A 16,179-nucleotide genomic window follows, 5' to 3' on the forward strand; every position below is an offset into this window, starting at 1 on the left:
AAAAAAACACCCTTTGTTGGTGGTCTTCCGACTTCGGCGGTGATAAGACAAAACCGTGCTGGTCCCTTTAAAAAACTTTATGGCCAAATATGCTCCCAAAAACCGTGGCTCCAATTCTACCGAACTATATGGCAAAGGCTACTGCTTTGCGATCGCCGTTTTACGACGACCCTTTATTTTATCTTTCGCACGAGAGGACACCACACAAGTCGCGCATGGGACGTTTGGCTAGGAAGTGACATTCGCCAAAGGGTGCCGCTTCCGCCATGCAGATCATTTTTTTTGGTAGCTTTTGGTATGCTAACATTAACACCTGGGTTTTGTTTTTTTTGTGTGTGTCTTTTGTGACAGTTTACAAAAAAAACACTCCCTTCTGTGTGGTCCTTTGCCGTTACCAGGACGATAGTGGCGCAAAAAAAAAACACCGCGGTAGGTGAGAAGTTCTAGTTATGGCTTTTTTGGGCGTTTCTTGGAAGAACCGGATGCAATTTTTGGGATGCAGATAAGAAAGGAGCTGTGAAAAACGGCGGCACCACAAACGCTGCACAAAGATCCTGCCACTGGCAGGCGCATATTTAAGGGAGCGATTTTTGTACAGATCCTCAGTCTGATAAGCGCCACGTTCGATACAGTACGTTCTGTGAAGTGTTGCAATCCTGCTAAAACTGAAGTGTCTCTTAATTTTGCTCGTTGTGTAAAAGCTCTGTGCTCAAGATAAAACAATATCAAACGATCGATTTAAGGTCTAAACTCTGCTCCAGGAGCTGAAAGGAAGAACTCAAGCAGGAGCTATAAACTGCAGCTACTAGTGTCCGTCCACTACAAGGTGGTTCAAACGCTTTTGATTTGACAGCTTTGGTACGCATTTTCGCGCTTTCTTTTTTTTTATCTTGCTTCTATTTGTTCGGTTAGCCTCACGCATAATTTTACCACCGTCAAACCAGAGACAAAAGGCCGCTTTGATTCGATTCAAGGTGTCGCGCATTTAATGTGTTCGTTTGTCTCCTAAGCCAGCGGTCTCCCAGCGTGAAAGGTGATCAATTCGTTACGCAGACTGATACAGGCCGACCGAGGTCTCGCTCTGTCGCTGCGAAACCGTCCAAATCGCATCCCGGCAAAACCCCGTCCATGTCCCCATCGTTCATTAGTCATCGTTAGAAGGTAGCGCCTGGATCAAGCGGTCAGACATCAGCAGTAGGTTTGTGTCGATCTGCGGTTTGTGTTTCGACGCGTTATCGTATGTGTGTGTGTGTGCCTTCCCCTCTTTCAGTGATAGTTAATCATGTCGGTCGAACCAAAACGCCGGGCCCTTTTTGTATCACTTTGTGGCTAATTAATTGGACACCTTCGCGGTACGGAAAGCAAGCATTACGTAAAGTGCGAGCCGTGTATTACCTACCACAAAACGCACCTTTCTCTAGACGCTTCGTTGTGTGTGTTTTTTTTTCTGCCGAATAAAAGCGCTCTTTTTGCGCCTTCTTTTGCTGCGTGTAAATTAGCGAGACTCCCAAATTGCGTCGCTCGTGGTTGCAAATGGTGGGAGCTGCTCCAAATTTGTCCTGATCCTTAATTCAAATCATTCTTTGGCGTTCGGCTTCTAATTTGGTTTGAATTGGCATGAACAATGTTGTGCTCTCTTTAAGTAGGTTGTGAGTGTTCCGTGCTTGTCTCCGTGAAAGTTATTGTTCTTTGAAGTACTCTGAAACACGCCCGGAAACACGCTTTACTGCAGACGGAAAAGAAGGCGAAGAGAGGACGACAGAAGAGAAAGAAAAAGTCCATCTGCAATCCGCTGACGCGTCGGTTTCCTCGCGAGTGTGTCCGAGTGTGTGTGTGTGTGGGTTTGTTTGCGAGACACGGATGAACCTTACGCGTGTGCGCGCGTCAGTTGCTTAACATGTCCTCTTCTTGTGGTGCTGCTGTTCGTGGATAGTGCCGCAGTATTTTGCTCCGCAGATTTAGCCTTTGCATACAAAAAGCGTCCCGCACATACAAACTAACACAAACCAGTGGTACGTACGTTCAACTGTGCTTGCGGCGAGAAATAACGTACCGGTGTGTTTTTTGGTCAAACCCGGTGCTGCGTAGTGTAACGCGCCAGAGGCATCCTTCTTTGCCGCTGGTTGACGCAGAAAAGGCTTCACGATTCGGGTTAAAAATCGAGCACCCGTGCCGGCGTACGCGGCCATGTATGCTGGCGGCTGCCGGCCAGAACGGGACACCGATTCCGACCTTGGGGACGACTCGCCGTTGGTAAGTGCACTTTGGACCTGTGTCTCTGGTCGCCCGAGCATCGTTCATTATTCAGTAGAATTAGGCACCATTTTTGTTGGGGGGGGACCGATTAATTGGCGCACTTATCGAATGTGGGCATGCGTTTATGATGCTTGCTTGTATTCTCAGTCTAGTATGCCGCTGCAGTGTGATGGGGTTGTTTTTTTGAGGCAATCAATAATATTATTTTTGAGGCTCCATTAGCTACCGTAAGGACATGTCTGTTGATGAGATGTTTTTCCTTGAGACTGGGAAATTCGTCCTAGAGTCATGAGACGCCCTTAGCGATGTTCAAGGAAAACTGATCGTACTAATATTCCCCTTATAAGGCTCATCATATTGGCGTATTTTTCCGTTTTAAAGACTTTAAAAATATCCCGATCTTACGTCGCTTTAGCTGGTATTTTAATGACAGAGCACGAGTCAAGGTGGCTCGTTTCAAGAAGCCCGTGGAATGTAATGTCGATCGGGGGGAGTATGTATATATATATCCCAATCGCCTTCGTGTTTCGTTCTTCCATGTCGATGGTAATAAATTTTTAATGACCCACTGTAGTCCGAAGACATAAAATTAAATTAAAATTAAATGTAAAAGATAGAAGCCGAGAGAGAGAGAGGCAATGTAACTGAGTAATGTGGGCCACGTAAAACGTTGGACGAAACGGTGGGCACTTGCTTCGGGAAGGAAGCAAGTCGGATGTAAAATCGAAACCAACCCGAACCGCTTTTAATGTCCGCGAGAAGAAGGAGGAGCTTTCGAAGGTGTTTACAAATTGCGGTCGAAGGGGAGAACATTTTCCACCGCACGTGATGGGGGTTTTCCTTGCCTCAAATATCCACCCCGTTTTTGGTCTCACCGGAAGGCGAGTTTGTGCATAATTATGATTTATATAAATATAAATGAGCCCACCACCATCCCGCCCGGAGGCGCGTTGGGTCATGGAGTGAAAGGAAAACGATCGCCCCAGTAGCCGATGAATGCTCGGAAAGAAGTGCAAAGGGCCGTATCGGACGGGTGAAGCGATAACGACAAGGACCCGTTATCGCAAGCCCTGGGTTGCTGCCGGGTTTGGGTTTTCGGAGAGGTGGTGGAAATCGAGAATGAAGACGAAACTTACCAATCGTGAAAACTTGGGCGTTTCGAGCGAGGAAAATCGCTGCCCGTGTGGGGAGGCACCCGAAGGAAAATTGCCCGCCTGCTATGATGTGAAATCCCACTGCAAGGCCTACTGTGTGAGTGAGGGAAGACCAAAAGGAAAAAAAAAACAGCCACCTTCCGTTGGCGTGGGGCGTTTATAAGCGTGTGCGTGCGCTTGGGGTGTACACAATATCCGCGGTAATTAATTCAAAACAATTATCCCGCAATTAATACAAATTAACCGGAGGGCAGCCAATGAGAATGCAACGGCTGCTACTACTGTTACTACTAATAATAATAATAATAATGATAAAAAGAAACCAGAGGTAACGAAATGATTACAACCGTTTGCGGCCATGGCTGCGCCAGTTGCAATGGCGCCGGTCTCTTGTGTCGTGGCTAGATGCAACGAGCTCCGTTGCGCTTCGGCTCTTGCAGGTGTTCGAAGCCGGCAATTATCAGACCCCGGCTGAGGCTCGATGTTGCCTGCCGTAAGATGGCACGGCTAGTTATGCTTGGCGCACCGAGCTTGAAGCTTTTCCCCTCCGAAAACCCGGGCGTTGACGGGCGTGATGGGGGAAAATGAGGCAAAAATAATCATACTTAAGCCACGATGGGCGCACCTGACTGATAAGGAAGCCTTCAGCTCGACACCACCCCTTTCGGTCGGTTGGCCAACCGGTTCCCTATCCCTCCAAGTGCCCATTTCCCGCTGATGCCGCCTAGGTCGGCCTGTCAGTCAGTCAGCTCGTCTCAGGCTCGTCTCTGTGGGATCGACGTGTGGGAATTTTTCCGGTGATATTTCGCCGGTCGGGCGATGTTGCAATGCGTGACAATATTGTCGTAAAAAACATTGATTTATTGTAAATTGTGGTGAGCCTTTAGACGCCCTTTACCACAGCCGCAATTTGACATGATTCGTCTTTGCTTCAGAGAGAGAGAGAGAGAGAGAGAGAGCGCATTTTGTCGCGGTGCAGTTGATTTAACGAGATTACACTTAATTGGAGACTGTCGGGGGAGTAGGTTCCCACCGAGGGCGTGATTCGCTTTTGATGGCTTGGGAGAGAGGTTTGAGTGGATCTGCAATGTAAACCACAGCTTTTGTAATTGTTGAAACCACGGCTAGTGCTTTAAATTATTGAAATGATGTATTGAAAAAAAAAATGATCGAGGCAATGGAAAGTGCCATTCCTAATGCACTGGTGCTGTTAGTTTCGCTTCGAAAGGTATGGTGTATTATATTTCGATTGATATTTTGTTATTTTTTTTATTCAACGTTTGTTAAATAATATTTGGCTTGTTTTAAACGTAGACCAACTATTTTTGTTTTCATTTGGTTCAGTAGTATACGTTTGACGAAGCATACTAGAGAGTTTTTCCTAATTGAAGTCTAATAAACCCGTTATGGAAGCACACAGTTGAATCTGTTTAATGTCAGATATAGTTTACGCAGCTGGATTAATTGGCAAAAGACTTGATATATCTGGGTTATATAAATCAATCTTAAATTTGCTAAATAGTAAAACACATATTTAAATTTGATATTATTTATTCTCAGCTAAAACTTTAGTTACTAACGCATCATATGGTCTCCATTGCTAATTTGATTTGTTCTATATCTAAAAAGTAATAAAGATAAACTACTGCATTTATAGGACCCTCATAATTATGTGAAAAGCCTGTTTTCGGTATCACATGGAAAAACTCCTTATTTTGTCTACAGATCAAATTGACCATAAATTATGATTCAAATTCGAGATGCAAACGAAGTGACAGCTTTGTATCACACAACGTACGATAGGAACGAATTCGAAGGTTACACGGAATTTACTGCAGGACAACCTGGAGTGCAGTTTCAGCAATGGACACGCGCATAACTATCGCAGTAAATTAGCAAATAACTCAATGCCACACAGAGGTAGCTCTCCCCATTTCATTACAATGTGTAAACCGTTACCAATAGTTTAAGCTAGCACGGTTTCACAACGCGCACAAACCGTGCTCGGGGTTTTTGCCTTTTTTATTTTGCAAACGCGATTCCAACGACCGCCAAAGTGCGACACCGTCCGGCCGTGCGAAGACAAACCGTTTAAAGTTAATCGCTGCCGCTTGCGTAGACGGAAGTGATTGTGGCTAATTGATACGGTGGAGAAATTAGCATCATTTTATGATGGCAGCAGAAAAACCCGAGCGCGCCAGTGTGTGACAACGCGCGCGGTGTGATTTTTTCCCTCGCCTCCAATTTTAACTTTGAGCTACTTTCCTTGGCACAAATGGGGGGGGGGGCCTTTTCCACCAACGGCTTCCTCAGCTTCCACAGCTGGATCGGTGAATGGGGTTGATTGATTGATGCCTTTGGCCTTCGATATTGGCTGAGTGAGCTCGGAAAAAGGGCCCTCCTCCTTCCACTGGGGCCTAGTTCCGGCGATTAAGTGCATTTGGAGGGCGCTTAAATCAAGAGAAGCTGTGTGAGTGTGCGTTTTTTTTTGCACGCAGCTCAATTAAAGCCGTATCATGTGTGCGCGGCTTGCGTCACGAGCGTTATACAACTCTCGTATTAATATAAAATTGAATTCCGCAGGCTCGATCCGAGAGCCCTTGAGGGCCAGCGGTGGTAGGGTCGTTGGATGGTGGGACCGGTGCGTGGAGAAGATAATTATCACTGCAAACCCCGAGCACGGATAGTGTGAACCTATCCCGTCCCGAGGGAAAACAACGCTGGGCCGTAGGGGAAACGCAAAACGGCCGATGACCGGATTAATATTCCGTCATCGGCGTATCTTGGGTAGCGAATGCTGGCGCTGGCACTGGCCATCGTCGGAAAAGGGCTCCTTCAATGCAAACGGTGCGCGAGACACCAGACCCGAATGGCCACTTCGCGTAATTACCCTTGCTGGGAAAGAGCTGGCCGGTAATTATCGATCGGTTACATATTCGAAGCCTCCCTTTTCCTGGCTGGCAGCCGCCGAGGTTGCTGCCGGAATTGAAATTGGAACGAGTCAAACCTCGCTCAGGTGCGTACACAGGTGCGCACGCAAGTAAGCACGCACGCACGCAGATGGGGCAGACAAATGGCACTTCGGATAAAGGCGAACGAGAGGGCGAAGAAACCGCTCGCCAAAGCCACAGACTTATCAAGGAGAGACCGACTTCACAACCGCACCTTTGGTGGCGATGAGAGGATAATCGACCACGGGACAAAGATTGGGAAGGATTTGGTCTTGGGAAAATGTTTTCCCACCGGTGTGGAACGATCTGTTGTGGAATTTCCTCGCGTACCGTGGTCACATGTGGGTTCACACGCCTCGGGTTTTCTCACCAAAACGCTCGATGGTCTCGGCTAGCTTTAAAGGACCGTTGGACATTCGCTAAATGAGGACACTTTTCTCGCTGGCCATTTTCCGGACGCTGTGAAAATGAGCTGTGAGCAAACCCGCGTACCAAAAGTGGACCACAAACGCATGATGCAGGCCGCGTGTGACAAATCCTATGCCGGTGAGCTCTTGGTACGATCTTGTTTCACAGTTTCATCAGTTGGGAGTTGGGTGATGTAGAAAGATAATATGCTCGTAATTAAAACTGAAAAATTGGTCGCTTATGTGGGTAGATGGCGAGATCTACGATAAAATGAAGAAAAATGTTGGCATCAATTTTTTTCTCATGGTTTCATCCTTTGTTAATTGACAAAAGGTCATTGAATCTATCATAGTTTTAGTAATATGATGTGGATTTTAAAATGCAAACAATAATTGAGGTAATTTTATGAACAAACGATTGCATGAAACAGATTTTTATGTTTTTATTCTCGTAGGTACGGTCTAATGAATTTTAATTCACAATTTTGCGCAAAATCGTCAAGGATGCGCATTTTATTTTTATCAATTTCTTGCATTGAAAACATGTTACGTAGCTTAAGTTATTTCGGCCCAAAATATCTAATCAATTAATTTAGCTCTAAAAATAAACAATTTAGCGTGAGAGGAATTCCATGCCAAGGATGAAGTCATTGGCGAAAGAAAATTCTGCTTGCCGTGAACCAAGAAAACATATATCGTGGAACGGAAAACATGCAAATTAGTGGTAATATATTCGGAAATTCTTGGCCATCTGCTGTCAGCTGGCCTAAAAGATGATTAAGATGTTTTCGATCCGAAAAAAAACTGTTTTAGCTAGGCTACGAAATAAAATGGCAAATGGAAATTTTAATTCTGCAAATACTAAGCAGACGAATATTTTTAGTTATTGATTATTGAAGCAATTAATAAATTCATTCAATTTAATTTATTCGGATGGATTTTTGGTATAAACCTTAACTATAAAAGATATCCACCATTTTGTGCTAAAACCGCGCTTATTTGCAAACAAAGCAACTTTAGCCGGCAACAACATTAACTCCTTGCGCTTGCGAATGAATTTATCTTCCAGCAACACTTTTCAAAATCCCCCCGCAAACCCGTGCAGCTGCACGCTTGGGCAACGTATTTAAAAGTAAACGTTTCATTAACGCCCTTCGGATGCGACTTAACTTCTGCGCAGGCCAAAACGGCCATGTGTGTGTGAGGCTAATGTGTTCGTGAGCTTTTTTTTTTCAACACCCCCGGGCCACCCCAGCAAGTGGGTGTGAACAGCATTAGCAGCATGGAAAACGTTATTCAAAAATAAATCATCTGCTCCTCACCTTCACCGGCGTGGTGGAGTTTTTCCTCGCTTTTGTTGCGGAAAAAGTTGAGTTTTTTTTGTTGGCTCGATCGGAAGTGTTTTTTTGTATCTGGGGGGGATTTTTTTTTACAAAAGAAAATCCAAACAAATCCAAGCGCCCATCAATACGATCGCATAATCTGTCAATTTGTGACGTCCGACGAACGCTTTCAGGTTTCACTTACAAAAACAGTAGCCTGCCGATAATGGGCGCCTTACCCAACTGGGTTGAAAACAGCAACTTTCTAATATGTCGTTCATCGGGTGATAGCGCCTCGTTTTTTTTTTGGGATAGAAAGTACAACCAGCTCAATTTCGCAAAGTAAGTCTGTACGTTAGTCATCGATCGTATGATCAAAAACCGATCACATCATCTATTACAACGAACAGGAAGCATTTTTTTGCTCCTCCCGATGGTGATCGTGACTTTTCTGATAGCGACAATGTAGTTGAAAGCAAAGTGCTGAGTATTCGAACATATTTTAATTAAACGTTTGCCGAACGTTTGCTTTCCCTCGCCCACTAGCGACATTTAAAGCTCGCCCATTTTCATTTTCTTACCCTCAAACGAAAGTGGAATCTACCCTTACCGATGTGTGTGTGTATGTGTGACGCTCGAAAGTTTCAAGTGATGTTAAATGTTAACTTTTACGATGAGCCTCCGCAACACTCGCGGGCGACGCGGGCAATGTCCAATTTTGTGGTTTTTTGACTTCAATTACACCTGGGAAGCGCGGGCTCTCGTGGGCGATAGTGAAGAAGGATGATGGACCGCGTGTGGTTGATTTTGGCGTCTATTACGCAACACAGCGCCGATAGTTTCATTAGCCGAGCTGAGCGTCTCGTCGCGATTGTGACGAGCTGAAGGATTGAGCCTTTACCTGAGGCGGATGATCGATTAGTAATAGAATGTGCCCTGTTGAAGGGGAGATGCTTGGTTTGGTGATGAATCGCTCGGTCGAACAATGCCGAGACGATCCGCGGCGTTCCGGTGGGAAAGTAACCGACCACCGACGAAAGGTGATATTCAATTAGTGAATTGCGGGCAGCAGGAAAAAAATATATGTATGGTACAATGGCAGTACAGTCTCACCAAAAAGGGGCTTGTGGGCTGTAAGAGAAAAAAGTAAAAGGCGACAGCATGCGTCATTGTTTTGCGATTGGGGTCAATAGTTGGTAGAGACGATAAGTAATAAAATTTGACGCATTATTACAACACGAAGTATCTATTTGGGGTGGATTAGTTATTGAAAAACTATACGTGAAGCGATCAAGTAGTGTTTTTTTTATTCTTTCCAACTCTTGCTTTATTTTGAAAGATAAAAGAGTTGGCAAATTGCGAGCGAAAAGGCCTAAGCAAGCATGAAAAACGCCGTCCTGGAATGTGGAATGTGCTTCCTAATTAATTTGAGAAAGTCTCCAAATTCCAAGAACAAAATCTCGTCTTTTGTTTGTACGCGTTGCCCTTTTTTATGAATGATAATTATGTGGTTTAGTTTTCCAAACGATGCTGGCTGGCTCGATGGATTATTATTACATTGCTTTACGCTTTTTTTTTCTCTCTCCTTCGTACTGCCGCGTTTGGAATTATCCAAAACGGACAATAATGTTTCCTCAAACGCTTTCGAACCAACTGCAACTCGACTGCCCAGGAATGCGCGCGTGCAGATTGCTCCTTTTACGATCGCTAATATTAATTCGAAATCTCAAAATGTTTACTACCACCCGGTGCCCCCCCTCCCCTCTCTCTCTTCCCACCTTCCCCGGATTTGGGGTTGGGGGGGAAAATTAGCGAAATGAAAATTAAAACTGCACAACGGCCAACGGCCTGTAATTGTTCTCTTCCTTGTTCTGCCATTTACGAGCGATCGGCACGGCACGCACGGAAAAGGGCGCGGTCTCACCGGAAATGGTAGAAAATTAAAAATGAGTGCCGCTTCGGGTCGCGGAATTAAAGGGCCATTCCATCGATTTTACCCTCGCGCTCAGCTCCCATTTTTAATCAACCTGCGGGTTCAAACCAGCACATTGGGTGTATGTGTGTGGTTTGCCTGTGGTCGGGTTTGCTTCTCTATCACCGTCCCTTTTTCCTGCCAACAGCAGGCTTTGGAAATGTAGCTGCAGTTATCGCAGCGGGCAAAATGCACGCAGCAGGACCAGCCCGCATACGAGCGAGAAGGAGCTACGAATGCGCTCGATCGTCCTTTTTCGCGCACTGCAGTTCGATGCAGCAAGCAATGCAGCGTACGTCTGACTGATGATTGTGACCCACCGCGCTCCTCGTTACGTTACCCCACTACCCACACAAAACACCCAGGGTAGAAGGGTAGGTAATAAAAATTAAATTACAAATAGGCGTGGTCTATCACTGCGAAGCGTGGAGCGACACAAACGGTCCTGCAGTGGGGCGGTTAAACCGGGCACACCACTTTACTTTTATTACAATTTTACACCCCTGTGTGGAGTGGACGACACACCGTGGATGGGTTGGTTGAATCGTCCTCTGCTTTTCTTGGCCGTTGCGCGAATGCTTTCAGCAACAACATCGAAAAAGAAAACGGACTCAACCCCTTTACCAGCCGTGAACCGAATCAGCCTTGAGAGTGTGTGCGCTCTCTCGTTGGCGGTATGCATGAATGAGCGGGGAAAATTTTTATCGCTAACACAAAGATGCATGATAATGCGTTGGAGCGTTCATTAAAATTGCGCAAAGCCTCCTGGGTTGGGTTGCTTAGCAGCTTGGCGCGTCTGGAAGCTTTATCACGTTTGCAATGGGTATATGAGTGTGTGCGTGTATCTGTGTGTGCTAAGGGGTTGGTTTTTTTCTTTCCTTGGGGGCACAAATGCCCACACACACACACATACATGAAGGAGGATTTTAATTACATTCTCTTTTAATCGCGGTTGGCCAATGGCACGTACACTGCGTTTTTATCGCGGTACTAAGTGGGAAGCGAGTTGGATCTATTTTTTTTTACTAGCTTTAGGATCATGAAATGGGGAAGATGTTCTCTTCCCGTAGATTGTCCCTTTTTTATTGCAACCGTACGTACGCACGTGTAACCAGGAAAGGAATGCAACAAAATTAGTAAGATTCGATAAGATTTTGCATACATTGTAAGATCTTTTTCTCAAGCGACCAAACTGGGGTTGTTTTTTGTGCAATGATTACTCATGCCTAAGCTTTAATTACTTTTTTATATTGTAAGGAGATTTATGACAATATCGTCTGACGACCTACCTTATGAATATAGCAAAAAGCCATAGATATTTATGTTTTATTTCAAGCGTACCAAGGTCGAACGTGATCGTTATTATTAATTAGCACTTTATTCTACAGCGTTTACCGATGAGTCATAAAAATACAAACAATGTGTGTTAAATGCTACAAAACGAATGGTTTTGTTTCTTAGAGGTACTAATAGACACGTTTGACCCAATGACTAGGTTGTGATAGATATAACAAAATGTAACTTGCCTTGAATATTGAATATTGAACGTTTATTTATTGGTTTTTATTGTTTAATGATATATAATACCCAACTTGTGTTAACATTGTGGCTCGTTTTGGAGTACATGGTTAAAAAGTGTTGTTTTCAACCCATTCTACTTTCATGTTTATTTGTTAAACTATGGTGGGACGTTTTGCTGCCATGTTACGGAACAGGCTCCTAATGAAATCAAGTAGATTGAAAGCAATGCATGCCCTAATGATAGACACAATGCTTCCTTATCAACACACGACCAAAACACGCAACAACGCCATTGGCATTGATTGACGATTTTAAACCGTGGAAGCGTGCGTGACCAACGAACCGTTACTAATTTCTGCCCAATCACTAACGCAATTGCAAACGGTCATCTACTAAAGCTCGTAGATTTTGGCGTAAAAAAGCCCCCACCACCAAGGCAACAAAAAAAGAAGAAGAGAAAGCGAACGGAAGGGTCGGTTGACTAATTTTTCGCACAATTTACTTCAAAATTAAATCGATTCCCAGAGTTTTCCACCACCACCCAGCGGTCAACCGGGGGTCGGATTTGCGCAAAATCGAAGGCTCCTTAACGGCGGCTCCATCACACGGCACCAAAGTGTCCGCGGAATGGTGGCCAACATGGGCAAAGGGTTTATTTACGTAACCGCCCAACTATGTAAGCGCAATTGCAAGCATGTAGCGAAATTTTATGCACGCCGCGATAGTGCGATTTATGGCGTGGGTTGAATGTAACGCCACCGGCACGTTTCGCCACACCACGGTTTGCTGCGGGAAATGTTGCTAAAGCGCAAATTATGATAACAAGCAGATCGAACCACCCATCCTGGGACGGGGGTGGTGGACCTTCGGATGGTGGAGCTTCTTGTTAATAACGGGCAGCTTGATTTATGCTGCAAGCGCCTATTGGTGTTCTTTTAGCACAGCGACAAAGGTTTGAATAGTTTTTCCAAGGTCCCACTGAAAAACTCATAAGCTTAAGGCATGTTTGTGCTTGTTTTAAGGTAGCTTCCACCAAATTTGATAGCAAATCAGTTACCCGACATTAGCTGCGCTATTCTTAGGCTAATGCATGAGTGAAATTTTCCTCGAACTGCCACTCGAACGCGACCATCCTGCTCCCCGTAGTCGCCAAACGGCATAAGCGGATATGCTCCGTTCCTTCACCAACGTTCCTGTGGGCTTTCGAAGGTATGTCGGCTATGAGAAAAAAAAACGTGATCATCGCCTCCAACCGAGCACGTTCCGAGGTACTTACGGCTCCGACTCCGACGCCGCCACGTTCAAATTAAAATCCGTATGTAATATCAAGTTTCCTGCGTTTATATTCACCACAATTTTTATATTGCTATCAACGCGTGGCGACTGACCGTGCCCTGCTGAAGGCTCTCTCGGTCGAAGACAAACTTCTACTAGAGGGCTTCCTTCTAAAGGGAAGCCACGCAAGAATATGCCGCCCAAGAAACATCGTCCCCTCCCCTCGAGGGCCTAGACGGTACGATTCCATGCTCGCAATAAACTGCACCCAGAAACCGTATCCTGCCGTCGTCGAAGCGGAATGATATCATAATGTTACCCGTGCTCTCGGCGTCTCACACTTCATATTTTCCTTCCTTCCATCAGCACGTTCCGTCGGAAGGATTTGAAGGATTCGATTTCACACGGTGTGCTGTGGGCGTTGGCGTTCGAGTGGCAGGTCAACGGACACGAAGCGTCCTTTCTACACACGGACTGCACAGATCGATACATAAATCATAATGTCATAATGTTGCCCGTACCATCACCGTGGTCCGAGGGCTTTAATTAAGTTGCTCGGAATTCGGAAAAGTGGCCCGCACGAGGCCAACACCAGCCATCATGTGGGACGGGGTCGGCTTATTAACGGTGCAGCGATGGTTGACAAGCGTGGTAAAATCGAACCGGTACGAATATTCCGGAGTTTCGATCATGGGGAGGGAAAATAGATCGGGTTCCATTTTTCACGCCTCCGCTCCGCGATTATCGATCTACCGGAATCGAAATTGTATGGGTTTTGTGGGTGAGTGCGTGGGTTTGCTTTCGATGTTGGTCCTTTAGATGTACCTTGTCACGGTGATCAGATCATCAGCGGGCTGTAAGGGAAGTTTAACCCAGCATGCAGCATGTTTCATAGCCGGTTAGCTTTGTGGCGCTTCGAAATGGGATCTGATTTTGAGCCATAATGAACCCGCTCCTAACCCGAGGCAAGATAATTGGGAAATTGGGCTATGAGATATGTCCCCCGGGCGTACGACGAGGATGAGTGAGGTCGATTGGCAAACACGACAAGCCCGCATCTCCTTGATCCTTGCGCACGATCCGTACGCTAACGAGCGCCCTTTCGGTAAGTGATAGCAATTGGATTGGGTTTGTTTGTTTAGGGACTCGATCCGTTACCGATGTCCTTTTTGTGCATGGCCCGATGCCAGTTTGATGCGATTTTATTGACTCTGATTGTGTGATCGATTTGAGCGTTCTGTCCCCGTCAATTGCTGTTCGAGTCGGGCGCTATATGTTTATTTGTGGTGATAGTTTTTATTACATTGTGCAGGCAGAACAGCGCTGGGATTGTGTTAAGACCTCAAGCCCCGTAGAACAGCCTTCAGTAGTGTGATAAAATATGCTTCCTTTTCTTCAGGCAGTACGGCCACTAACGAGCCCAACGGGGCTCAAGCCAAAGGTGCACCGTGAGCTTCGATGCAAATGAATAAAATAATGGAAGAAAAAAAACCCCAACCCGAGCTGCTCTTCTATAGACAAGTCGTAATTATCGTTCATTAGCATGTACTTCATGCACGGGCATGAGCGTGCCGAGAATTCTTTTAGCAAATCACGACCGCCTCGCACCGGTGAAACGCGTTTGTGTTTGCATTAAAAAAAAACCAGAACCAGGCGGACCGCGGGATGCTGCGTCCATTGGGATCGGGACTGGAATCTTCAACATTACATTATCCCGATCATCATCGCCGTTTGATCAAGGAAAGTTGCGTAGGAGAGCGGCTGAAAGGAGCGAGCGTTGGGCGCACGAGCGAGCGAGAGAGAGAGAGAAAGAAAAATGCGTGCGCGTTGTGTGAATAAGCGAGCAAATATTGATTTTACCCTTACGAATGTATTTATCGTCCGAGTGCGCGCCTCTCGCACGGGTGCATCGAGTGCATCGGATGCACCGGGAGTAGGAGTCTGTTGCGGAGGGATTGAGCCGGTGGCCCTCGTCCAAAGTCACACATTGATATTAAAAGGTCCCCCCCCGAAGGGGTTTGGAGAACAACTGGTCAGTTCGAGCCGAAGGGCCAACTTTCTTGTTTGTAATAATGCATTTCAATCCCGGTCTTGTCCCGGTCTGAGGCATCAAACAGCAGCTCTCTTTTTCCCGCAGGTGTTGCCGTTTGACCACGGCCATTCTTTGCCGGTTGGGTCGCTTTTTTTGTGTTGTTTAACTTCTAGGCGTCGTCGTTAGCCTGTCCCGAGGCTGGATCGTACGGTTGAACTATAAAGCTTTATATCGCACGTAATAAAGCGAAGCTTCTGGAGAGCAGAACCGAGTTGAGCTGAGGAGTTGGGAAGGAGCGTGAAGGACCGAAGCGGAAGGAATGTATGTTAATCTACGAGACCACCAAGAAGCCTGCCATGTTCTTGGGTCGTGGTCTGACGATTGGAAGAACGTCTGCGTGGCTTGGATGCGCTCATCAACCGGACGCGACCGAGTAGGCCTTGCACGAGTGAATTCACATTAAATGCACTTTCGCGCGCTACGCTGCAGGCTACAAAGTAGGCATCGGGCAGAAGGTTCTCGAAGGCTTTGTGGGCTTCCAGCCAGTCCACAGCCCATAGACCACAGGACTACGTGAGGCTGTGAAGAGAACGGACGTTTTTATTTTTTTCATTAATTAGCCTCTTGTCTCGCCTGATATGTCAATATTCAAATTGATTGTGTCAACAAGGACCTGAATAGGTTGGGACGTCGTGACAGCGGATGTGTTTAATGACGGACGAAAATATGTGATATGTTTGGCTCATTTTTTTGATTTTATACATCTCTCATAAGAGATTCGACATCCAAATCATTCACACACGTTTGTGGTATGAGTTTTAACGTAGCCCTTTTGTGGTACTGTTATAAAGGATTTGACGTGTTTTCTTGCGTTTGATGATAGGTTAGGTCTTCTAGTTTGTTGATATGCATGATTGAAAAAGTTCGAAATCATAGATTGAACAGATCTTAAAAACCAAAAGAATAATATGATACTATTTTTACTCACTCGCTCTTTTATGTTACTGTACTAGTTAAAATTGAAAACCAAATGTTTGCCAATATAATAGTCCTAATTTTTTTTCTTGAATTTCAAAGTAATGACGTTTTGAATGAAATAAAAACGTTAAAAATTTCAACAAACAAGTCTCTGGTCGCTACATTTCCCAACCCAAACAAAAGCGCAAGCGTGTGTGTAAGTGTTTAAACAGATTGACGTTAGCTCGCAAGCTATTATTCTCCTCTCGTGAGGCCAAAATTGATTCCGGTTCCCATTTTCCACCCACCGCAACGCAAAGTGGAATCTAAAC

General features: G+C 45.5%; 1 protein-coding gene across 1 annotated transcript in view; it reads left to right on the plus strand.

Annotated features, from left to right (window-relative positions):
• The first annotated feature begins 2,187 nt into the window (after positions 1-2,187).
• The window catches only part of LOC128724459 (protein dead ringer), an 89,867-nt gene continuing 75,875 nt past the window's right edge, over positions 2,188-16,179 (plus strand). Inside the window, exon 1 of the mRNA XM_053818183.1 lies at positions 2,188-2,253. Within this exon, the coding sequence (XP_053674158.1) occupies positions 2,188-2,253 (66 nt within the window). The remainder of the gene's footprint in view (positions 2,254-16,179) is intronic.

This window comes from Anopheles nili, chromosome 3 (assembly GCF_943737925.1).
Source record: "Anopheles nili chromosome 3, idAnoNiliSN_F5_01, whole genome shotgun sequence".
NCBI classification, from domain to species: domain Eukaryota; kingdom Metazoa; phylum Arthropoda; class Insecta; order Diptera; family Culicidae; genus Anopheles; species Anopheles nili.